The following is a 25,803-nucleotide window of genomic DNA, read 5'->3' as shown; positions in this document are numbered from 1 at the left end:
ACTTAGGACCCCAGCAGCTGGGAGCCTCTGCACCTGTGTTAGAGAGTGAGGCGAGACCAGACTGAAACAGCACAAGCCACTGGCGAAAAAGCTGCAGAAAGAGCCTAGAGGGAATCCACCTTGGAACCCTGTGGGGGATAGTGTACCCACCAAACTAGAGGAGAAAAAAACATAAGGGGGGGGCACATTTTCTCTCTCCCCATCATCCTGCAAAGGTGTCCTGTAACAAGCTGACAGAGAGCAGGTGCCATTCTAGACAGACATAACAGCTGCACCAACTTGTCTTTGTGCCCAGCGTCCAGCCACGTGGAGACTCCTGAGTCTGGTGGGGAGAACAGACAGGGGGCTGGGTGCTCATGATTGTGGGAGGCTTGTGTGCCAGGACTGTGAAAACACAGAGGCTGCATGGGAGGACTCGGTGTGGCTGGGACATTTGGCAGTCACTGTGGGAGCTTCCACATGATCAGGGCTGCCTGGTTACCTGGCAAGGGACATTGCTGGGGAATCTGGCTTACACCGAGGACTGCACAGATCTTTTGTGTGGTCTTTGTGGCAGAGGGGACAAATAACAAACTCACTGAAGCTAGCGCCCAGGCACTGATCTCCTTTGAGGAGAGGAGCTCAGATGAGTCTATGCCAACAGACAAGAAACCTCCCCTCTGATTAAAAACGAAACAAAACAAAACAAACCTTTAAAAAAGATTTACCATAGCCGGCGCTGTGGCTCAACAGGCTAATCCTCCGCCTTGCGGCGCCGGCACACCGGGTTCTAGTCCCGGTCGGGGCACTGATCCTGTCCCAGTTGCCCCTCTTCCAGGCCAGCTCTCTGCTGTGGCTAGGGAGTGCAGTGGAGGATAGCCCAAGTCCTTGGGTCCTGCACCCCATGGGAGACCAGGAGAAGCACCTGGCTCCTGCCATCGGAACAGCGCAGTGCGCCGGCCGCAGCGCGCTACCGCGGCGGCCATTGGAGGGTGAACCAACAGCAAAAGGAAGACCTTTCTCTCTGTCTCTCTCTCTCACTGTCCACTCTGCCTGTCAAAAAAAAAAAAAAAAAAAAAAAAAAGATTTACCATGCCAAACCTGGCTGCATCACTCAGACAAGCCCTCTAACCTGGAGCACTGAACAGAGTTTCCTGGCCACAACCACCACACTAATCCACTCAGACAATAGTCCAAAGAAAAAAGCTGCCACAGTGAAAAAACAAAGAAAAAAACCAATGAGTATCTCCACAAACGCCGAATAACAAATGCACCAATTCAAGAAACAACAATAAGGAAGACAACATGACCAACATGACACCCCCAAAAGAACACACAACTTCAATACTAGATTGTGAAGATGATGAGACTGTAGAAATGTCAGAAATAGAATTCAAAAAATTGATCATAGGAGTACTTAGAAGTATTCAGAAGCAAATGCATGAACTAATGAAATCCATACACGACGTGAAAGAAAATTTCTCCTACCAAATTGAGATCTTAAAATGAAATCTTGGAAATGAAGAATTCAATAGAAAAAATAAAAAAATACAGTGGAAAGTCATAACAACAGAATCGGTGAAGCAGAAGAAAGAATATACAACACAGAAGATAAAGCACAGGGAATTATACAGTCAGACCAAACACAAGAAGAAATTAGAAAACTAAAAAACACCATTGGTAATCTACAGGATACTATCAAATGACCCAACATACGAGTTCTAGGAGTTCCCAAAGGTGTAGAAGCACATAGAACTCCTAATAGACATGACCAGAAAAGATATTCATGACACATTATCATCAAACTCTCCACAGTAAAACATAAAAAAAAATATTCTAAAATGTGCATGTGAGAAACGCCAGATTACTTTCAGAGGATCTCTAATTAGACTCACAGTAGACTTCTCATCAGAAATCCTACAGCCTAGGAGAGAATGGCAAGATATAGTCCAAGTCTTAAGAGAAAAAACTGTCAACCAAGAATACTATACCCTGCAAAGCTCTCATTTATGAACAAAGGTGAAATAAAGACCTTCCATTACAAACAGAAACTGAAAGAATTTGTCACCACCCATCCAGCTCTGCAGAAGATGCTTAAGGATGTGCTATACGCAGAAACATGATCATCTCTACTGAAGAAGGTAAAGGAAGGAAAGCTCCCAGTAAAAGTACAAAGGAAATCCAAAGTAAAAAATAGGAATATTTATAGAAAAGTGTCAGGCCAAAGTCATTACTGATCAATAGCTGCCTTGAATGTAAATGGTCTTAACTCTCCAGTTAAAAGATATGGACTGGCTGAATGGATTAAAAAACAAATCCCATCTATTTGTTGCCTACAAGAAACACATCTCACTAACAATGATACACACAGACTGAAAGTAAAAGGATGGAAAAAGATATTCCATGCTAACAGACATCAAAAAAGAGCTAGTGTAGCAATCCTAATATCAGACAAAATAGACTTTAACACAAAAACTGTTAAAAGAGACAAAGAAGGACACCATGTAATGATTAAGGGATCAATTCAACAGAAATATATAACTATTATAAAGGTACATGCACCCAATTACAGGGCCTCTGGCTATTAAAAAAAATGTTAAGGGATCTAAAGGGAGACAAAGACTCAAATACAATAGTAATGGGAGATTTCAATACCCCACTTTCAGCAAAGAGCAGATCAACCAGACAGCAAATGAAGGAAACAGCAGAGTTAATCGACACTATAGACCAAATGGACCTAACAAATATCTACAGAGCTTTTCATCCTACAGTTGCAGAATACACATTCTTCTCACCTGTGCATGGAACCCTCTCTAGGACTAACCACATACTAGGTCATAAAGCAAGTCTCAGCAAATTAAAAAAAAAAAAATGAAATCATACCATGTATCTTCTTGGACCACAATGCAATGAAGCTGGAAATCAGCAACTCAGAAATCTCTAGAACATATGCAAACACATGGAGACTGAACAACATGCTCCTGAAAGAACAGTGGGTCACAGAAAAAATCAAAAGAGAAATCAAAAAATTTCTGGAAACAAATGAAGACAGCAACTCAACATATCAAACTTATGGGATATAGCAAAAGCAGTGTTTGTTAAGAGGAAAGTTTATAGCAATAGGTGCCTACATCAAGAAATTGGAAAGGCACCAAATAAATGATCTATCAATGCATCTCAAGGATATAGAAAAACAATAGCAAACCAAACTCAAAACTATTAGGATAAAAGAAATAATAAAAAATTAGAGAAGAAATCAACAAAATTGAAACAAACCAAAAAAACAAGACAAAAGATCAGCAAAATACAGAGCTGGTCTTCTGAAAAAATAAACAAAATTGACACACCATTGGCTCAACTAACCAAAAAAAGGAAAGAGAAGACACAAATCAATAAAATTAGAGGTTAAAAAGGAAATGTAACAACAGACACCACAGAAATAAAACGAATAATCAGAAATTACTACAGAGCTGTATGCCAACAAACTGGGAAACTTAGAAGAAATGCATAGATTCCTGGACACATACAACCTGCCTAAATTGAGCTATGAAGACACAGAAAACCTAAACAGACATATAACCAAGATGGAAACTGAATCAGTAATAAAGATCCTCCCAAGCAAAGAGAAGCCCAGGACAGGATGGATTCACTGCTGAATTCTGCCAGACATTTAAAGAACTAACTCCACTTCTTCTCAAGCTATTCAAAACAATTGAAAGAGAGGGAATCCTCCCAAATCCTTTCTGTGCAGAAACTTGGAAAAGATGCAACAGAGAAAGAACTATACACCAATTTCCCTCATGAACATAGATGGAAAAATCCACAACAAAATTCTGGCCCATTGAATCCAACAACACATCAGAAAGATTTTTCACCTGGACCAAGTGGGATTAATCCCTGGTATGCAAGGAGGGTTCAACATTTGCAAATTAATCAATGTGATACATCACATTAATAAATTGAAGAACAAAAACTGTATGATTATCTCAATAGATGCAGAGAAAGACTTTGATAAAATACAACACCCTTTCATGATGAAACTCTAAGAAAACTGGGCATAGAAGGAATATTCATCAACACAATCAAGGCAATTTATGACAAACCCATGGCCAGCATCCTACTGAATGTGGAAAAGTTGGAAGCATTCCCACTGAGATCCGGTACCTGACAGGAATGTCCACTCTCGCCATTGCTATTCAATATAGTCCTGGAAGTTTTAGCCAGAGCCATTAGGCAAGAAAAAGAAATCAAAGGGATGCAAATAGTTAAAGCAATCTTATACAACAAAAACAAAGCCAGAGGCATCACAATACCAGATTTCAAGACATACTATAAGGCAGTTATAATCAAAACAGCCTGGTACTGGTACAAAAACAGATGGACAGACCAATGGAACAGAATAGAAATGCCAGAAATTAATCCAAGCATCTATAATCAACTTATATTTGACCAAGGACCTAAAATCAATCCCTGGAACAAAGACAGTCTCTTCAACAAACGGTGCTGAGAAAACTGGATCTCCACATGTGGAAGTATGAAGCAAGACCCCTACCTTACACCTTACACAAAAATCCATTCAAAATGGATTAAAGACCCAAATCTATGGCCTGATACCATCAAATTATTAGAGAACACTGCGGAATCCCTGCAAGACACTGGTACACGAGAAAGGTTCTTGGAATAGACCCCCAAAGACACAGGCAATCAGAGCCAAAATTAACATATGGGATTACATCAAAATGAGAAGTTTCTGCACTGCGAAAGACACACTCAGGAAAGTGAAGAGACAACTGACAGAATGAGAGAAATTATTTGCAAAAAATGCAACTGATTAAGGATTAATAACCAGAATATATAGAGATGAAAAAACTCCCCAACAATAAAACAAACAACCCAGTAAATAAATGGGCAAAGGACTTAAACAGACATTTTTCAAAAGAGGAAATCCAAATGGCCAACAGATACATGAAAAAATTTTCAGGATCACTAGCCATCAGGGAAATGCAAATCAAAACCACAATGATGTTTCACCTCAACCCAGTCAGAACGGCTTTCATACAGAAATTAACAAACAACAAATGCTGGCGAAGATGTGGGGGAAAAGGTACCCTAATCCACTGTTGGTGGAAATGCAAACTGGTAAAACCACTATGGAAGTCACTATGGAAGGCAGTTTGGAGATACCTCAGAAATCTGAATATAGACCTACCATATGACCCAGTCATCCCACTCCTGGGAATTTACCTAAGGGAAATGAAATCAGCATATGAAAGAGTTATCTGTACTCCCATGTTTATTGCAGCTCAATTCACAATAGCTAAGACATGGAATCATCCTAAATGCCGGTCAATGGAAGACTGGATAAAGAAATTATAGGATATGGACTACTACACAGCAGTTAAAATAATGAAATCTGGTCATTTGCAACAAAATGGATGAATCTGGAAAACATCATACTTAGTGAAATAAACTAGTCCCAAAAGGACAAATACCATATTTTCTCCATGATCTGTGATAACTAATAGAGCACCTAAAAGGAAATCTGTAGAAATGAAATTGACACTTTGAGAAGCAATTAGTTGAACAGCCCTTGTCTTGATTGTCGAGTTACAGGTTTTTTGTTTGTTTGTTTCTTAATTGGAGAATGGGACTGGGAATGGGAGAGGGTGGAAGAAGTGGGGTGGGAGGGCAGGTATGTTGGGAAAATCACTATATTCCTAAAATTGTACTAATGAAATCTGTACTCATTAAATAAAAGGTTTCTTTGGGGAAAAAAAAAAAAGAAAAAGCAAGGCCGAATGTGGTGGCAATGGGAAACCCATATCTATCCTTGCTCTGAACTGTCAAGGCAGAAACATTCTTCAAATAAACTAAGTGTCTTCTGAAAATTATTCTGGGTAGCAGTTTGAATGTGGTAGACATATTCGATTATTAAATGGGGACGTGAATTTTGCATTTAAAAAAGAAAGAAAGAATTGGGAGAACACAACTTCAAGAGTTGGCAGAACCTGTACAAAATTCAAGAGGAGTGGTGGCACAGTTCCAGCACCCACTATGGGCACTGGTTGGAGCCCCGGTTCCTCCACTTCTGATCCAGTTCCCTGCTAACATCCCTGGGAAAGCAATGGAAGATGGCCCAAGTACTTGGGCCCCTGCACCCATGTGGGAGACCCAGAAGAAGCTCCAGGCTGCTGGCTTCAGACTGGCCCAGCTCTGGCTGCTGTGGCAATTTGGGGAATGAACCATCAGATGGAAGATTCATTCTCTCTCTCTCTCTCTCTCTGTAACTCCGCCTTTCAAATAAATAGCTAAATCTTAAAAAAAAAAAATTCAAGAATTTCAGTTGATTACAAAATCAATACCAACAGGTAACATATATATGAACATATATAGTGAACATTTATATAGTGAATATACATATATATATATGTGTGTATATATACACGGCACTGAGATGCCACAGACTATTTTGAATGCTTTACACATATACATCCATCCTTTCAGTAACCATATGAAATAGGTACTATTACTAACATCATTTTACAGATGAGGAAACCAAGACTTACCATGTTTACGTAACATATTCAAAGTCAACCTGCTAATAAACTGTAGAGCTAGAATGTAAACCCAGGAAGGCTAACACAATAGTTACTGTGAACTAACAGCAGGATGTGGTTGCCAAAGCAGCAAACCTACTCTTAAAGTGCCTGCTTTAAAACCAGGGAAGTAACTCAATGGTCTCCTGTTACTAGTTACCACCTGCCTTGGGGTACAATGCTTTGAAGACAAAGACAGATGAATTAAAACAATTCCAACAAGCAAGCCCCCAGTGCTGTGAAGGGGTTTTCAAATGAAAACAAAGACAGAGAAGTTATCAGAAGAGGTGAAAGACTGAGAACACTTGCCCAGAGAACAGAAGAGTAGAAAATGTAAGTATCTTCAAATATTTGAAAAGTCACGATACAGAAGTTAGACAGAACATATGCAGTGACAATGCAACTTCCAGTTGAGTAAAAGATAGAATTTTTTTTTTTTTTTTGGACAGGTAGAGTTATAGACAGAGAGAGAGAGAGAGAGAGAGAAAAGGTCTTCCTTCTGTTGGTTCCCTCCCCAAATGGCCGCTACGGCCGGCACTGCACCAGTCCAAAGCCAGGAGCCAGGTGCTTCCTCCTGGTCTCCCATGGGGTGCAGGGCCCAAGCACTTGGGCCATCCTCCACTGCCCTCCCGGGCCACAGCAGAGAGCTGAACTGGAAGAGGAGCAACCAGGAGTAGAACCCGGCGCCCATATGGGATGCCCGTGCCACAGGTGGAGGATTAACCAAGTGAGCCATGGTGCCAGCCCCAGTATTTTATAAAACTTAAGAATTGTTGGAGCCAGCACCTGTGATGCCGGCATCCCATTATGAGGCACCAGTTTGAGTCCTGGCTGCTCCACTTCTGATTCAGCTCCCTGCTAATGTACCTAAGAAAACAGCTGAAGATGGCTCAAGTGCTTGGTGCCCTGCCACCCATGTGAGTGACCTGGATGAGCCTCCTGGCTCCTGCCTTTGAGTTGGCCCAGCCCTGGCCATTGCAGCCATTTGGGGAGTGAACCAATGGATGGAAGATCTCTCTCCTCTCTCACTGCACTCTGCCTTTTAAACAAATAAATACATCTTTAAAAAAAACAAACGAGTTGTTCAAATACCTTTGCCTCAGAAACTATGAATCATGTCTTCATAAAAACATGCAAATACATGTAATTTTGCAGAACATTTCTAAGGGTGGGGCAGTGCTGTGGCGTAGTGGGTAAAACTGCTGCCTGCAGTGCCAGCATCCCATATGGACACTGGTTTGAGTCCTGGCTGCTCCACTTCTGATCCAGCTCTCTGCTATGGCCTGGGAAAGCAAATCCTTGGGCCCCTGCACCTACACAGGAGACCCAGAAGAAGCTCCTGGCTCCTGGCTTTGGATCAGTGTAGCTCCGGCTGTTGCAGTCAATTGGGGAGTGAAGACCTCTCTTTCCTTCCCTCTCTTTCAAATAAATAAATAAATCTTTAAAAAAAAAATTCCAAGGGTTCACAAATCTACTTCTAAATATACTAGAGTGTTACGGATCCCAGCTTAAAATGGAAAAGACTCAAGTATGAATTGGTATATTAACAATTTAATAATCTTTAAAATCTATTACAACTTAAAATTCTGATCTCAAAGAACTTCACTTACGTTTTCTAGATTTCTCTGAGATTTACTATGATACATGTTACAATATCAGTTAAATGATGATGGCTTACAGGAGGTATAAACCCCATTTCAAGTCACACTAAGAGCACAGAGCCCAGATAAGCATTTTGGCCACAGTGCGAATACTTCACTGTGCTACACATTCAAAAGAAGGGGTCTGTGGTGGGGGTGGTGGGGGGGATACCTACATGATCACAAAATGGTAATGCCACCCACTAGAAAAATTCAGTTTTTCTTCTTAAACAACTAGAAACAAAGAGAACTCGAAAATAAGAGTGGAATAATGCTTGGGCCTTTCTGTACAAGTACCACACTGCTGAAACTGTATGCGAGGGCCGTGCTCCCAGCCACGATGGCTGCCACTGGACCAGACTAGTTTCAGGCACAAGATGTTCTAATACACAACAAACACAGCCAGTGCCAGTGCCCAAGTGTGACAGAATCTGGGGTCTGGGCATTTGATTTTTCTCCTGGTGCTATTTGAGAGTGGACACTGTCATTAAAGATTAATTATAGTAATATGATAGCGATAAAGCTTTCGCTAAACCTTAGGCTAGCCAACGACATGGAACAGCAAGATGCAGTACAGATTCAACCGCTCTGATTCTGAACAGAGATAGGTAGGGTCATGATTATGTCCTTTTAGAGAACAGGTGAATAATTCCAATTACATTTATTAGGCAAAATGATTAAGATGAAACCATTAAAAGAAAAACAAGTGACCCAGAAAAAATTAGGTTGCAGAAATCAAAGGAAAAGTCATGAAACTAAGATCTGGGGGAGAGGGGAGAAGGGGGGAGAGGGGAGATGGGGGGGAGGCAGCCACGCACCCACTGAAGCAAGCAAGCAGGTGGCAGAGGGCGTCTGAGCCGTCTGCGAGGGAAACGGAAGAGGAGAGCGTTCCGGGCTTCGGCGGTGAGTGGGCACGGCGCAGAGAAAGGGACCCTCTCGCGGGCCCGCGCTCGCGGCAGTCAGAAGCGAGGGTGCCCACCTCGTGCCCTGCGCTGCCGGGCGGCGAGCTCGGGCCCCGGGCGTCCCTGACCGAGTCGGCCCCAGACTGCCCGCGGCGGCGCCCACGCTGAGGTCCCCCAGCTCGAGCGCGCGGTCCCACCGAAGCCTGCCGCTGCACCTCGGCTCTCCGGGATTTCTCCAGCCGTCTGGGCCCACAGGGCGATGCCAAAGTTCCCTTACGGGGCACAGCTTCCCAACTCTTAAAAACAACAACGCAACCCCGGCGGAGGCAGACGGGGGGCCGCGAAGCAGGGGGCAAAGCCAGCAGCCAGAACCCGAAGCCATGGCTCGGGGCGGGAAGCGGGGAGGCAGCCTCCGCCCGCCTCGCCGAGGCGTGACTCAGGGACCTCACCTCCCCCCGTCTGCAGGCTGCGCGAGGGACGGCGACCTCCCCGGCTGCCCACTGCCGCCCGGACACTCAAGGGTTACTCCGCCAGGCCTGAGGAGCCCGTGGGATTCCCGGGGGACCAGAGGCCCTCGGCACGCGGGCCCGCGCCCTCGCCCCGGACCTTACCGCCGCTCGGCTGCGGAGGACCCGGCGGCCGCGCGAGGCTGCAGGGCCGAGCCGGGGGCGCGTCTTCGGCCGCCGCCGATCCTCTGGCGCCCGCGTCCCGGCGGACTCCCACACGGGCAGCCGCGGCCTTGCCCCGGTCCAGGCCCCCCGGGAGTCCGAGGCCCCGGCACGCCGACCTCGCGCCCGCGCGCGCCCTCAGGGCTCGGTCAGGGCGCGCCCCGCGTGCCGGACAGCGGCCGCGCAGCAGCCGACAGCGCTGCCGACTTCGTCAGCCCGCACTCGGCTCAGCGGCCTCCCCGCTTCCCCCGCGCGAGCTTTGGCGGCGGAGCAGCACGGTGCGCGTCCATTGGCCAGTGAGAGGCGTGACGTAGGGCGCCGCTCCCCACGGATTGGCCGGGCCCGGCGGTGCGTGCAAAGAGTAAACAAACCCCGCCCCCAGGCTGCCCAATGATGGGAGGGGGCCACGAGGAGAAGAGGCGGAGCCTTTACGCGCCGCGCTCCGACCCCTGAAGTTTCTCCTGGGCTGTCCAAAGGGTAGGTGGCGGTGGCCCGGCCGCTCGGTTCCAGCTCCGATTGCTGGACAAGCTGCAGGCCTGAAGCCTAAAGTTTAGAAACGCGTCCTTCCCTCTCGCCCCTAACTCCCCCACGCGGTCCGCCCGCGAAGCAGGAAGATCCCAGCTGTTTGAGAGGCGGGAGAAGTGGGGCAGGTGCATCTCGATCCTTCGCGTTTGAGGAGTCGCGGGAGTAAGCGGTGAGGCAGTGCTTGGGGCCAGCCGAGGAGCGCCTTGAAAGTATTCGTTGAGTGAGAGACTCCTGGGGCGTTGGAGGTTCTTCACTAGCCAGGCGAGTTAGGACCCACACAAAGCCAGGCCGCCTTGCCCCGCGGCTGGCCGCATCCCCAGACACCTGTGCCCGTAGGGTCGGTAGGTTAGCGTTACAAGAGTGTGTCTGTTCGTTTTCTGCTGGTTTGGAAAATTCCGCGTGGACCGCGCTGTGGAGGTTGAGAGAGGAGAGAGATGGGAGCTGCCCTGCTGATGGAGTGAGGCGTGAGGGCACAGGGTTGCAACGATAGGCCTTTCTCATTTCGCTCTGCTCAAATTTTATAAATCGCCCACGAGCAGAACACTGTTCCAGGTGCTGGAGATACCTCGGTGAACAAAAAGAGACAAAAACTGTCTGCGTTCATGGAGCTCCCATTCTAGTGCGGTGGGAAAGACGACAGCTAAAGAAATAAGCAAAATAAAAACGATGCTACCTGCTGATCTGAGCTATGGAAAAACAGTAAGCAGAGAGTGTGTTGGAGGGATGGCTTCAGCCTTAAGCATGGTGGACATGGAAGGAGATCCTAAGGACGCGTTTAAGTAAACACATAAAGGACTTGAAGGAGACAGGAGATCACCTTTGGATCTGGGTGCGGTGGCGAGACACCGGCAGGCCACATCACGGTAGGGAGGTAAAGTCCTCGGAGTCCAAGAATGCCGGGTGCTGCCTGCCCTGACTGTAACATGCAGATCCCCAGAGGAGTGATTACATTTTTCAGCCACAAATCCAGAAGGAATTCTTTAGTTTTCACAAAAAATTTAGTAGATGTATTCAACTCAATTAAAAACAAAACAAAACAAAAAAAACCCTCTTACCACTAGAGATACAATGAGCAAGCCTGCGGACACTCCCACTCAGTTCAGGGAACTCGGTGTAGCAGGGGCATAGCTCATAAACCACCCGAATATGGTGTGCAAAGAACCTTCACGGAAGCAGACCCAGGAAGTGCCTGGCAGAGAGGTGGATGCTGTTGAGGAGCTGTAGCCAAGGGTCTCTTTATTACATAGCAAACTTAGTGCTGAATTTTGGAGTAAGGCAATGGCCAGGAGGAATTCCCTAACCTCTTTCTTTGTAGGTGAGACCCTGAAGATGACATTAAGTTGAATCCAATGAAATTGCTGATATTTGCCATTTTCATAGGGTTCAGCTTACTCTAGGAGAGTTAACGAGAGCATTTTGCTAAACAGCGTGTACAGCAAGTGTTCAGTAAGTGGTAGCAATTATTATGATCATTCTATAATATTACTGTTGAGAAATGATTTCAAAGTCAATGTTTTATAACACCTTCCAATGCCACAAAGTCTAATAGGCAGTGAAAGCTTCCAATTTTTCCATTGACTAGTTTGATCTAGCTGTGAATTTCCATGACCTAATCAGGGGATGCTGTAAAAGACAGTAAATGCTAGTTTCACAGCAGGCTAAGAAATTCAGAAGACAGAGGAACAGCTTGGCTTTGAGGCCAAAAACTGAAAATTCTCCAGCACAGAATAAATTGTGGAGTTGCCACTGGGAAGAAAATTCATGTAAATCCATTTTTAATTCCCACTCATAGTTCCAATTTAGCAATTTGTACAACAGTCAGCTCTCTGTCTCTCCTCTCACTTCCCCATTAAGGATTTTAATTCTCTTGGAAAGGAACACACAGCGTCCACCATTTCCAGTGCCAGAGAGTAGATGGCTGAAATGTGACGAAATGCTTATCGATGCAGCATACACTTATTAAGCGCTTATTGTATGCCCAAAACTGTATAAAGCATTGGAAATCCAAACACAAATATCCAAAGAGTATTCCTTCCTTGTCTTTGGAACAACCTCCAATTCTCCCACAATTCAGCTTCCCCTGCCTCTTACCTAAACTTAAACACTTCACCCCAAAAAGGTTCCCCTGACTGCCCATCTCCAGCTTTTTTCTAGTAAAATTCCGTTTGTCTTTCTGACATTTATTTAAACTGATAATCACTCATTTGATATCTGTATCCCATTAGACTGTAAGGTCGGTCAGAGGCACAGCTGTGTCCTCCCATTCACTACTGTACCCTCAGTGCTTAAGAGATGTTCAAGGGGCCGGCACTGTGGCGCAGCAGGTAAAGCTGCTGCCTGCGGTGTCGGCATCCCATATGGGTGCCGGTTCAGATCCCAGCTGCTCCACTTCTGATTCAGCTCGCCGCTGTGGCCTGGAAAAGCAGTGGAAGATGGCCCAAATCCTTGGGCCCCTGCACCCACATGGGAGACCCTGAGGAGGTTTCTGGCTCCTGGCTTCGATCAACTCAGCTTTGGCCATTGCGGTCATTTGGAGAGTGAACCAGCCATATGAAAGATTTTCTCTCTCTCTCTCTCTCTCTCTCTCTCTCTCTCTCTCTCTCTCTCTCTCTCTCTCCCTCTGCCTCTGCCTTTCTGTAGCTCTGCCTTTCAAATAAATAACAACCAGAGCTGTATTGGAACTGAAACCAAGAGCCAGGAACTCAATCCAGGTCTCCCCACATGAGCGGCAGGAAACCAGTCACTTGAGCCATCACCACTGCCTCCCAATTTGCGCATTGGCAGGGAGCTGAAGCCAAGAGCTGGAGCAGAATCGAACCCAAGCATTCTGATGCAGGATGCTGGCAACCCAACTGCTCCTCAAAATGTTTTGAATGTTATTATTGAACCAGTGAGAGTGCCACAGTCCAGCACATTTGGAAGAAGGAGAAAGGTATAAATAAAAAGTCTCCCCTACTTGTAAATATTGAGACCAGAGAATAGCCCACAAAGGGAGGGCTGTGAAGACAGTTCTGTGTGCCATGCCTCAACTGGCGTTGGGTGCTGCCTTCTGCAGGTGGGGTCTGGAATGGCCGGTGCCTCGCAGACTACCGTACACAGTAACCCCCTGCAGAATCCCTCCGAGGTTGGGACTCTAAGGTGTGGCCTAGAATCTGCCATTCTGGCAAGCTTCCAGGTGCAGCGGGAGCTGCCTCACCAGCCACACACCACACTTCGAGTAACAGTAGTGACACCTTTTTTGTTTGTTTAAAGATTTATTTTGTTTATTTGAAAGAGTTACAGAGAGAGGTAGAGACCGAGAAGCCTTCCATCCGCTGATTCACTCCCCAAAAGGCTGCAACGGCAGGAGCTGCGCCGATCTGAAGCCAGGAGCCAGGAGCTTCTTCCGGGTCTCCCACACAGGTGCAGGGGCCCAAGGACCTGGGCTATCCTCCGCTGCTTCCCCAGGTGCATTAGCAAGGAGCTGGATCAGAAGTGGAGTAGCCAGGACTTGAACAGGTGCCTATATGGGACACTGGTGCTGCAGGCTGGGGCCTTAACCTGCTGTGCCACAACACTGGCCCCAGTGACACCTTTTTATCACACAAAAACACTGGTAGTTGTCAGAACAGTTCAAGATATGATTTTATTTTTCTAAAAAAAAAAAAAAGGCATCCTCTTTTCACACTGAATCCATCCACTGACTGACAAAAAAAGAACACTTGCAAGAGAAGTGTGCAGTCTGGGTCTTGACTTCCAGAGGCAGCCCCCTTGGGTGTGGTTTGATCATCTGAATTGGGAAGGGTTGAATCCAAGCCCTAGAATTTCCTCGGAGAGGGGAACCACTTCTCCCTAGCTCCTTCCCAGAATGACTGCCTCACGCCAGTAGGACAACATCACAGCCACCCTAATGAAAGCAGCCCCTCCTTAAAGGCCCAGACCTAAAGGGTTTTATATTTTTTTCATCCTAAAAAGCAATCAAGTAAGTGTGAAGCCTATAATGAGGAGCCCACATGCACAGTTAAAGTAACAGAATATTAAGCCCATGGGAGCCACACCTGCTCCTGCCCCTGTGCCCTTCCATCTTGCTCTTCCCCAGATAACATCTGGAATTTTGTCCAGAATTTCCTTATTTTTCTTTGCAGTTTTAAGATGCATGTATCACCAAACAATACAAGAGTACTGCAAAGTTTGTGGAAAACGGAATTACGAGCTAATTTTATTTTGGTGCAAAAATTTTGAAATCCATTAAATCCTTCATAGCATGTATTTTCCAGGAGTTTTTAAAAAGGATTTATTTAGGGACCGGTGCTGTAATATAGCAGGCTAAGCCTCTACCTGCGGTGCTGGCATCTCACATGGGCATGGTTTTCGTGTCCCAATTGCTCCTCTTCCATTCCAGCTCTCTGCTGTGGCCTGGGAAAGCAGTGGAAGATGACCCAAGTGCTTGGGCCCCTACACTCACGTGGGAGACCAGGAAGCAGCTCCTGGCTCCTGCCTTCATATCAGTCCAGCTCCAGCCACTGGGGCCATTTGGGAGTGAACCAATGGATGGAAAACCTTTCTGTCTGTCCCTCTGTCTTTCTGTAACTCTACCTCTCAAATAAATAAATAAAATCTTTTTAAAAAATTGAAGAACAAGTCAATGGAAGATAAGAGACAGCTCTTCTGTACATAAAAATACTTGGTTATACAAGATATTGATCAGGGAAAGCTGGGTGAAGGGGGAACTCTACTGTTCGTGTAACTTTTCTCTAAGTCTATAATTGTTTCAAAATAAAAGTTAAAAAAAACTATTGGGGAGTCTTATCAAAATACAGATTCTCATTCAGGAGATCTGGGATGAGGCCTGCTGTTCTTTTCCTGAAAAGCACAGAGGGACTGTCTAGACTACAGGTTCCAATAACCTATGTGAGTAGCGAGACACTGTCCCAGTTGTACTGAGTAAGTGACAGAACTGCGCCTGCTTACAGCAAGCACGGTGGTGAGTTTTGATGTACATACACACCCATGAAAGCATGGCCACACCTAGGAAAATGAATTGACTGTTGCGAGACAATCCTACACTGGTCTCTCATTTCTGGCTTTCTTGCAAGCCAGAGGCACTTTGCAGTAAGATAGAGATGGTGGGGGTGGGCGGTGGCATTGTGGCATAGGGGGGTAAAGCCACCGCCTGCATGCTGGCATCCCACACTTCCAATCCAGCTTCCTGCTAATGTGCCTGGGGAAGCAGAAGATGGCCCAAGTACTTGGTTGTGCCCCTGCACTAAAGTAGGAGCTCTGGAAGAAGCTCCTGACTTCTAGCTTTGGCCTGACCCAGCCCTGGCTGTTGTGGCCATTTGGGAAGTGAGTCAGTGAATGGAAGATTCTCTCTCTCTTCCTCTCTCTGTGTAACTCTTTCAAATAAATAAATAATTTTTTTTTTAAAAAAAAGGATGGAGATGATGTCTTCCTTCAGAGCAGAGGGCAATTTTGTGTAAGCATTAATACAAGAAAAATGATTATTTCTGGAGCAAGCATTGGGCAGGTTTACTTCCAACCCATTGCAGAAAGAGTCAGGTTTCCTAAGCTTCAGGTTCCTGAGCTGTACAATACATACCACGTACAGCATCAACCTGGACTGCTCCACCTGGGACTTGGGAGGCATGAAGACCCAATGTGTGTATGAAGACAATTAATACTTGGCTGGGCCAAGTTTTCTTTTCTTTCTTTTTTTTTTTTTTAAGATTTATATGTTTATTTGAAAGGCAGAGATGCACACAGAAAGAGACATCTTTATAGAGAGATCTTTCATCTGCTGGTTCATTCCCCAAATAGCCACAACAGCTAGGGCTGGGCCAGACTGAAGCCAGGAGCCAAGATCATCTTCCAGGTTTCCCACATGGGTGAAGGGGCCCAAGAACTTAGGGTCATCTGCCCCTGCTTTCCCAAGCACATTAGCAGGGAGCTGGATCAGAAGTGGAGTAGCCAGGACTCGAACTGGTGCTCATATGGGATGCTAGCATTGTTGCAGTGGCTTAACCTGCTATGCCACATCACTGAACCCCAAGTAGTAATGTTCTTAGTCTCTGACCCAAGAGTCTCATTACTTTGGTCACTACCCATGAAACTATGGGAGACTCACTTCTTAGCTTTCATGTAGAGCAAAATTTCAGCCACAGTTATTGCAAGCATTTTATGAGTGAAGCAGCAGATGGGACCTTGTTCTGCTGCCTCTCTGTGTGTCTGTCTTGCAAATAATTTTTAAAAAAGGGCCAGTGTTATGGCACAGTAGGATAAGCCACTGCACCCATATTGGTGCACTAGTTTGAGGTCCTGTTGCTTGGATTCTGATCCAGCTCCCTGCTAATGCGCCTGGGAAGTGCTCAAGTGCATGGGTACCTGTCACCCACATGGGAGATCCTGGCTCCTGGCTTTGGTCTGGCCCAGCCCTGGCCTTTGTGGTCATTTGTCAAGTGAACCAGCAGATGTAAGATCTCTCTTCTGTCTCCACGTCTGTCCCCTCTCTCTGTCACTCTTTCAAATAAATAGGTTTTTTAAAAAAATCCCTTCCTTTCTTCAAATAATTCACTGCTTATCATTCTTCAAATTTCCTACTACAAAATGACCCCATAGACTTAGAAAGAGTAGGAGACTCCGCTGCAGCCAGAGCAGGGGATCCAGACTACCTGCTGTGTCTTCCAGCATATGGAGGTCACTGGACATGTGTGTTTCTGCACAGCAATGAAGAGAGAAACAGGAAGTAAAAACAGCTTTAATAGACCCACATGTATAGGTCAACCATGCACCATTTCATTGCAGTTCCCCAAATACTTTTCAATTATAATTTTCAGAAGTGATTTTTAATAGCTGCTAGACTACTTTTATATTAGTACATGAAATTACATTTCCTCTAGTTCTTGTCTTCTTAAATATTTAAAAGTACAATATATTTCACAGCATCTGATGGTTTCCTCACCACAAAGAATTAACCCTCTTCTTTAGTTTCCTTTATGCAAAAATGTTATATATAAAGAATAATGAGCCTTAAGAGGAAGCTTTCATAAAATTCTTCTTCTCTAACCATCTTAAGCATAAATTTATCTCAGGGTAGAATTGTAGTTAACATATGCTTATTTTTATGACTTTCTTAATGTGCAGAAACCCAAACAGAAAATAGTAATAAAAATGTCCAAGTAAATTTCTTTTTTAAATTTAAAAGTTAACGTGCACAAAAAGCTAAGGGAAAAATTCACATGCATAAGAAAAAAAATTTCAATTGCTGAGCATCCTTGATTTTTATCTATAGAGCTTAACGATTGCACTTTATAAGGTTCTCAATGACTACTTAATAAAACTATGAAATTAAAGAACACCAGAGAAATAAGAATATATTAATGCATACATATAGGATTCTACATTTACCCATGTTGCACAAATAGGAAAAATTTTAATTAATTTTTCACAAAGTCATTCTGATACCCTTAAATCACTTATTTTAAATAAAAAAGACTAGAAACATTCTGATAGCCAAGTACAATGTATGTATCTGTACATTCTGCTTAACATTCCAAGTAAAGGTGTCTTTGAAACTTTACACAGCATTAGTACCACACAAGGAGTACAAGAATTCTTCTGCTCAGATTAAAAAATCATGTTCAAACGCTATACATATTTTACCTAGAAGGATTTGAAAAATCTTTTATTGATTTCTTAAGTCACTGGACTGATTTAAAAAATTTTAAAAAGGGTATTTTAAGATATGGCTCATTTAGCAAACAATTCAGTTAGCAAACAGGCAGAAATTTCACTGAAGAGGATAAATACATGGCAAAAAGATATATGAAAAGATGTTCAATATCATTATATTATAGTAATACAGTTAAAACCACAATGAGATATCACTGTCAGATTGGCTAATAAAAGACAGTGACATCAATGCTGGTGAGGAAGTGGAGAAAGTTGACCATCATACACTGCTGCGGAGAAAATGATACAGCCACTTGGAAAAACAGTTTGGCAGTTTCTTATAAAGGTAAGGCTCATTTAAATTGGAGTTCCTGTATCATTTTCCCCCCCTAAACAACACCGATATCTGTCTAGACACAGCCATTTTATAATAGACTAAATTTAGGAAAGTGTCAAAGGAGGGGAAACAGAGTAGCAGGGAATTTCATAAATAAGTGATTCTGCAGGCTCCTGTCTCCTGTTCCCATTCCTGCATTCCTCCAGGGACAAGCATCTCACGGGAACGTAGAGACAACATAGCCAGTGAATTACAATAGATGCTGGTGCCAAAATATTTATGGCTATGAAGCCCCAAAACTTACAAAAACAACATGATTCTGGATCGCCTGTCGGATGTTTTGGCATCATCTATTTTGAATGGTTTGAACAGATGACCTGGCTTTTGCTATTTTGAGATAATTCTGGGACCAAGTAGGTCTCAGAGGTCTAAGGTGGGTTTGGCGTCTTTAACTTCAATGGAGAAACGTGATCCAGGTTTCCCAAAGGGATTCAGAATCCATTATGGTATATTTAAACTGTGTAGGCTGTCTGTAGGATGACTCGACTCCAAGTCTAAGAATGCCAGGAGATGGCTGTATTCTCCCCTCAGACTATAAAATTCCTGCCAGTTGGGGTTAAAGCCTGGTCTCCAGCGATTACCTCCCCTGCAGAAGGGGCTCCTTCTGCCTTTCCCTTCCTATAGCACCAGCTTGTCTGGCATCCGGAAGATTCAATCTCTGTTACCCACAGTCAAACACATAAAACCGGTGACTAAGTGATTTGTGGATGTGTCTCTCTGAGAAACGCGCTTGCAGACATATAAACACATGAAGAATTTTTAAATAAACAACACGAGGATTCTAGCTGTCATAGCAAAGTAGTCCTTCTCAATCATTCACTGAACTAGTTCATTTCCAACAAACGACCAGGAAAGTCAGGAACAAAACGTGTATGCAAACAAAGTTGCACTTACAAAGTAAAAACGGATCCCACAAACAGGAAGGCACAGTGTTTGGTTCTGCGGATGCAGACACCATTTCTGCTTTCAAGGAGATTCCAGTCTGGTGAGGGTTTATACAGAAGGCAGATGAAAGAGAGTGATCACCCTCTTTATTCCCAGTTAAAAATGAAGTAAAAAAGCAGATCAAGTCAAAGATAATCTGTAGAATACATTAACCCCTAACCCTAGCCCTAAGCCCTAAATACTATACTGAAGTCATGGGCCTACTAAGTAAGATCATAGTTTGCAAAGGTAGGGCTGGGGGTGGGTAGGTAAAACAGAAGACATAACTGCAACATCAGATTTTTTCCCTAATTAACTAGCAAAGCAGAAACCCTATTTATTTTAATGTACTACTACCACCTCTTTTTGCTATTAAACCATTTCCTAAGGTAAAATAAAACAGATAAAAAGAATGTGACTCTATATTCACTGTGTCTTCCATTTTCTTCTATCACTGGCTCTCAACTGGGGGTGATCTTGTATCCCAGGGTGGCAATGCTTAGAGGCCTTTTTGGTTATAACTAGGGGGGATACCATTGGGAGCTGGAGGGCAGAGGTCATGGACACTGCTAAACATCCTATGATGCCCTCCAGAACAAAGAATTATTCAGCTGAATGTCAGTGCTGAAATTGGAAAATCTTATGTTGGTCAGATAGAAAAGATTTAAAAATCAGTTAAATCTATGGTGCAAACAAAATTTTAGTCCATTTTAAGATGGATTATACAGGGGGCCGGCGCCGTGGCTTAACAGGCTAATCCTCCACCTTGCGGCGCCGGCAGACCGGGTTCTAGTCCCGGTCGGGGTGCTGGATTCTATCCCGGTTGCCCCTCTTCCAGGCCAGCTCTCTGCTATGGCCCGGGAAGGCAGTGGAGGATGGCCCAAGTGCTTGGGTCCTGCACCCGCATGGGAGACCAGGAGAAGTGCCTGGCTCCTAGCTTCGGATCAGCATGATGCGCTGGCCGCAGCGGCCATTGGAGGGTGAACCAACGGCAAAAAGGAAGACTTTTCTCTCTGTCTCTCTCTCTCACTATCCACTCTGCCTGTCAAAAAAAAAAAAGATGGATTATACAGGAACATTCTCCTCCAGGGTGAGATATCTGGAGACTTCCTAAAACTATCTGATATCTTCATAAAGGGAAAATAAAACATGCTAAGAAATATTAGCATACATTGTTTGAAACTTCCAATAGTAGTGCACAAATGAAAAATAAATGATAAGGATAATAGATGATAAGGATAATTTTTCTCCTTAGCTGATTTTGATTACAATGTTTTCTGGAACCATAAAAGCAAACGTGATGATGTTTTTGATCATGGTTAAATCTGAAAAAAGGATTTACTGAACTGTCACTAATATTGGCTAGAAATATTAAAGATAAAAGATTAGTTTATAGGTTCATAGAAGATAAGAAATTAGCCACGGATTTTTGAGGGGCTGCTTAAGTCCAGTGAGAGACACTCAAAGTTATTTTCTCACACTGTCTGAAAAGTATTTATCAGGGCTAGCGCTGTGGTATAGTAGGTTAAGCCTCTGCCTGCAGCGCCAACATCCCATATGGGTACCACTTCAAGTACTGGCTGCTCCACTTCTGATCCAGCTCCCTGATGATGGCCTGGGAAAGCAGTGGAAGAAGGCCCAAGTGCTTGGGCCCCTGCACCCACGTGGGAGACCCGGAGGAAGCTCCTGGCTCCTGGCTTTGGATCAGCCCAGCTCCAGCCATTACAGCCACCTGGGGAGTGAATCAGCAGATGGAGGAGCTCGCTCTCTCTCTCTCTCTCTCCCTGTCTGTAACTATGCTCTCAAATAAATATATAAATAAATAAATCTTTTAAAAATAAAGTGTTTATCCTTTATGTTGTGGTTATATGTTGAGAAAGAAGAATATGGAAAAGAAATAAATGAGCACACTTTTAGGCACTATCAATGTTATAAATTGATACATTCTAACAAAAAGAATTATTTCCTATGAAATCACACTCAATGAGAAGCAGAATCTGTAAGAAAGAGCAAAGCAAAAGAGCAGCCTTCATACAATTTTGAAAAGAAAGCCTTTAATTAGTCATTAGTCTTTGGCAAAGATGTAAAAAACAGAAAGAATGAAAAGAATATTATCTGACTTATCAAATACTCCGATTTAATAAAATAATTCCAAATCTTAATTCATGGGAGTTTCTAATACCATACATTTGCTAAAATGCCTCCATCAGAAAAATTCAGTAATTTGAGAACTGAGGTTCTCTGAAGTGGGATTTGCAGAAACTCCATTTTACCATTAGTTCTGTCATACTTGTTTGACATTGTCATATATGACAACAACAACATTCTCTGCAAGAATCCCTCCCTTAGTTACAAATTAGGTAACAGCTAGTTTCATAACTAGAACTTTATGTTTATGACCAAATCTTGACTGCAAATCCAAATAGAACCCATGGCAGATGTAGGGAAGGGAAGAGGGCAGCAGAACACATTGGAAGGTGTCACCCTGCCTTGTGACAACTTCACCCCCAGCCTGGAGCTACTCACAACGCTCGCTTCTCTATGTTATTTCTAGCAAGAGAGCTTGAGGATGTTGGACTGTCCAACAGTCCAACTGTCCAACAGCTAGCTCCCCACTGTGGATCTCTGGGTGGGCGGCCAGAGGGCAGTCATTAACATGGACACATCCCCTTACCGCACATCTGCTATCCTCTACACACATCTCAGAGATGAGCAGACTGAACGAACAACAGAAGATACTCAGACAAGTCAAATTCTCCAATGAAGGCAATTCTTAAGTCACTAATAAATTAGGGCACTTTCTTCAAAGTAAGCTCTGTCGATCAGGCACTTAATAAAAAAGACATTTATGCCAGCATAACAGCTAACGACTAACAACTAAGAAAGAAAAAAGACAAGACTAAATTTGTGTTAACTACTTACATTCTGTTAAAAAAAAAAAACCAGAATGTTGTACCTCACACAGTTTTTGAAAGAATTAATATTTCAGAAGGAAAATAAGCATATTTTTCTATTCCTTAAGAATTAATAACTAAAATTAGTTTTTAACATATAAAGAATGCAAAGATTTTGGCTGAACAAGGAGAAATTAAGGCAGTGACTTCAAGTGCAGGAAAGGAAAGCACTGACTAACACATTTACCTGAGGGACATGCTGGGCTCATATTTGGATATGACATTAAAAAAATTATGGCTTTAAACATAAAATATTAATATTCCAAAATTCTACATTTTCTCAGTTCTTCCTTTTTTTACCTATATGGACTTCAAATAGCCCACTTAATTTTAAAGAATTGAAGAAATACTTTTCACATTAATTTTGGAACAAAGTGTGAATGGTGCTTGATCCACTGTTCAGAGGGTAAACAATTATGTTTCTATGTACAGTGGCCCCCTTTTCCAAAGTTTCACTTTTCGTGGTTTCAGTTACTTGCAGTCAACCATAGTCCAAAAATATAATGTGGAAAATTCCAGAAATAAACAATTCTTAAGTTTTAAATTGCGTGCCATTCTGAGTAGCATGATGAAATCCCACACTGTTGTGCCAATCATCCCGTTGTCCTGTGTATCCACACGGTATATGCTACCCGCTTGTTAGTCACTTATTAGCTGTCTTGGTTATCACATCACTGTCACTTTACTGCAGATCTTGTGTTCAAGTATTTTACTCAGTAACAGTCCCAACACGCAAGAGCAGTGATGCTGGCCATTCAGATATACCAAAGAAAAGCTGTAAAATGCTCCTTTAAAGTTAAAAAAAAAGGTGAAAGTCTTTTGCTTAGGAAAGAAAAAAAATAAGGAAAGGAAAAAACCACATGCTGAGATTGCTAAGATCAATGGTGAGAACAAATCTTCTATCCGGGAAATTGTGAAGGAAAAAGAAATTTGTGCTACTTTTGCTATTGCACTTCAGGCTGTAAAGGTCAGAGCCAGGAAGCATGACAAGTGTGTACTTATTCAGCTCACTTCACCTCATTGCTCACCCACTGTACCATCTCACATCAACACCAAAAGGGAGGTCAGTAGTGCACAATGAGATATTTTAGAAGAGAGACCTCCCTTACGTAATTTTATGACAGTATATTGTTATATTGTTCTATTTTATTACCAGTGTTAATCCCTTATCACACTTAATTTATTAGCTGAATTTTATCACATGTGTAGAGGAAAAACCATAGCAAATATAGGTTTTGGTACTATCCATGGTTTTAGCATCCACTGGGGTTTTGGAACATATCCCGCACAGGCAAGGCAAACAAGGAGGAGGAACCATAACTATCAAAATATGGCTGGAAATGGCTAATGTCCTTTGGAATTTGAGAAAAAAAAAATCCGAAGTTTTGAGGTATTGTTGCCTTATAATTTTATCAATCTTTGGATAAAAACAAAAGTTTGTTTTGTTTTGAAAAGCAATTCTTTTTCCTCTGAGGCTGTGAAGCTTGCTTGGCATCTTTTCCAGGTCACTGTTAATTTCTGGTTATCCCTGAGCTTTGCCTCGTGTGCACATCATGGATATCAGCCAGCTACGGTTTCCATAGCATCAGTTGATTACATCTTGTTGTACCAATTCATGGAGCGTTTCACGGCTTTGAGCCAGTTTTCCATATTCATTTCATAGTCTTGCCATTTCTTCTGTGGCTTGAAAACCATTTCACTTTGCCTCAGTTTCTTTAGCTCCTCCTTGTCGGTCCAAAACCCTTTAGATTAAAAAAAAAAGCATTCTCAAATTTTAAGGCAAATAACGAAGTCTATAAAGTTTACCCAGAGATCTGTGTGAGTGGGTGAAAGTTAACAATTTTTGTTTTAAAATACAGTCCAAAATATTTTGTTGTTTTTGAATTTTAGATGGATCATTCCCAGGAATAAATAAATACAATAAGATTTTAAAATCTCTTGGTTTCTAATTTTCTTTTTTTTTTTTATTTGGCAAGCAGAGTTAGACAGTGAGAGAGAGAGAGAGAGAGAAAGGTCTTCCATCCATTGGTTCACCCCCCAAATGACCACTATGGCTGGTGCGCTGCGCTGATCCGAAGCCAGGAGCCAGGTGCTTCTCCTGGTCTCCCATGCGGGTACAGGGCCCAAGGACTTGGGCCATTCTCCACTGCCTTCCTGGGCCACAGCAGAGAGCTGGCCTGGAAGAGGGGCAACCGGGATAGAATCCGGCGCCCCAACCGGGACTAGAACCCAGTGTGCCGGTGCCGCAGGCGGAGGATTAGCCTAGTGAGCAGCGATGCCGGCCTTGGTTTCTAACTTTCAACTTTATTTCTGAGTCGTTGGGTATCAAGTCCCTTTCAGAGCTGCCACATCCTGTCATTACTTAATTTTGTGATTTGCTATTTTTTCAAAAACCTCTAGTATTAGTATATTTTCTTTTTATACAATTTTAATATTGAAGATAAATTAAGACTTCTGTCACATATCTGGAGGCAACTCCCTGGAATATGCATAAAATTCACAGTCTGGGAATTAACATAGTTAATTTGCCTTTAATATAAGCTATTTTTTTTTAAAGTTTGACTTTTTTTTTTATAATTTTATTTATTTATTTAGACAGGCAGAGTGGATAGCGAGAGAGAGAGAGACAGAGAGAAAGGTCTTCCTTTTTGCCGTTGGTTCACCCTCCAATGGCCACTGTGGCCGGCGCATCTCGCTGATCCGAAGCCAGGAGCCAGGTGCTTCTCCTGGTCTCCCATGCGGGTGCAGGGCCCAAGGACTTGGGCCATCCTCCACTGCCTTCCCGGGTCATAGCAGAGAGCTGGCCTGGAAGAGGGGCAACCGGGATAGAATCCAGTGCCCCGACTGGGACTAGAACCTGGTGTGCCGGCGCCGCAAGGCGGAGGATTAGCCTGTTAAGCCATGGTGCCGGCCATAATATAAGCTATTTAAATTAACAATTGTCTTTAATATAAGCTACTTAAATTAACAACTGCCTTTAATATAAGCTACTTAAATTCCAGTTCAAGATAATATTGTAGTTCTAGCACATGCTGTTCTTTGCATGTGACTTGTGACTTGTAACAACAGCAGGACAACACATTTATAATTAGGATCACACGCAGTTTGAAAGGAGGCAGCCTGAACCACGTCACCTCGCGGAGCCCAGCTCACCTACTCAGAGGCACCCACAGCCTACAGGTCCCCTCAGAGGGTGATTTCTCTTACCAATGCAGCTGACACACACAACTCTTTTCCTGAAATTTCTTATCAGGTCACATTCTTTATATTTACAAAGTCAACATTTTAGATGATCTATACTTAAAGACATTAATTTATAGAAGTTTTAGAAAGATTAAAAACAGTTTTCACTGGCACTACAGTTAGATAAATCTAATGATAAAATAAATGTTTCTTAAAATCTTTCTTTTCATAATTTCTTAATTACATTTTCGGGCATCTGTATCTTCAAAAGTCATTTTATTGAATGTGCCTAGGACACTGGCCGGCGCTGAAGCTCACTTGGCTAATCCTCTCTCTGCCTGCGGGGCCAGCACCCTGGGTTCTAGTCCCGGTTGGGGTGCCGGATTCT

At 43.4% G+C, this 25,803-nt stretch overlaps 2 protein-coding genes across 5 annotated transcripts in view; both read right to left on the bottom strand.

Annotated features, from left to right (window-relative positions):
• The window catches only part of TFDP2 (transcription factor Dp-2), a 184,218-nt gene extending 174,414 nt beyond the window's left edge, over positions 1-9,804 (bottom strand). For 2 of the 3 annotated variants that reach the window (XM_062213855.1, XM_062213862.1), the window contains exon 1: positions 9,729-9,761. The gene's annotated coding sequence lies outside the window, so the exon portion shown is untranslated. Of the gene's footprint in view, positions 1-9,728 lie in introns of all 3 variants that reach the window. The other variant, XM_062213854.1, reaches the window with a different exon arrangement.
• Positions 9,805-17,045: 7,241 nt separating this feature from the next.
• The window catches only part of GK5 (glycerol kinase 5), a 95,557-nt gene continuing 86,799 nt past the window's right edge, over positions 17,046-25,803 (bottom strand). For both annotated transcript variants that reach the window (XM_062213806.1, XM_062213814.1), the window contains one exon: positions 17,046-23,974. In XM_062213806.1, the coding sequence (XP_062069790.1) occupies positions 23,826-23,974 (149 nt within the window). In that variant the 3' untranslated portion in view covers positions 17,046-23,825. The remainder of the gene's footprint in view (positions 23,975-25,803) is intronic.

Source organism: Lepus europaeus, chromosome 2 (assembly GCF_033115175.1).
Source record: "Lepus europaeus isolate LE1 chromosome 2, mLepTim1.pri, whole genome shotgun sequence".
Lineage (NCBI taxonomy): Eukaryota > Metazoa > Chordata > Mammalia > Lagomorpha > Leporidae > Lepus > Lepus europaeus.
Note: the sequence above shows the minus strand (reverse complement) of the source record. Positions and strands in the feature narration are given on the sequence as shown.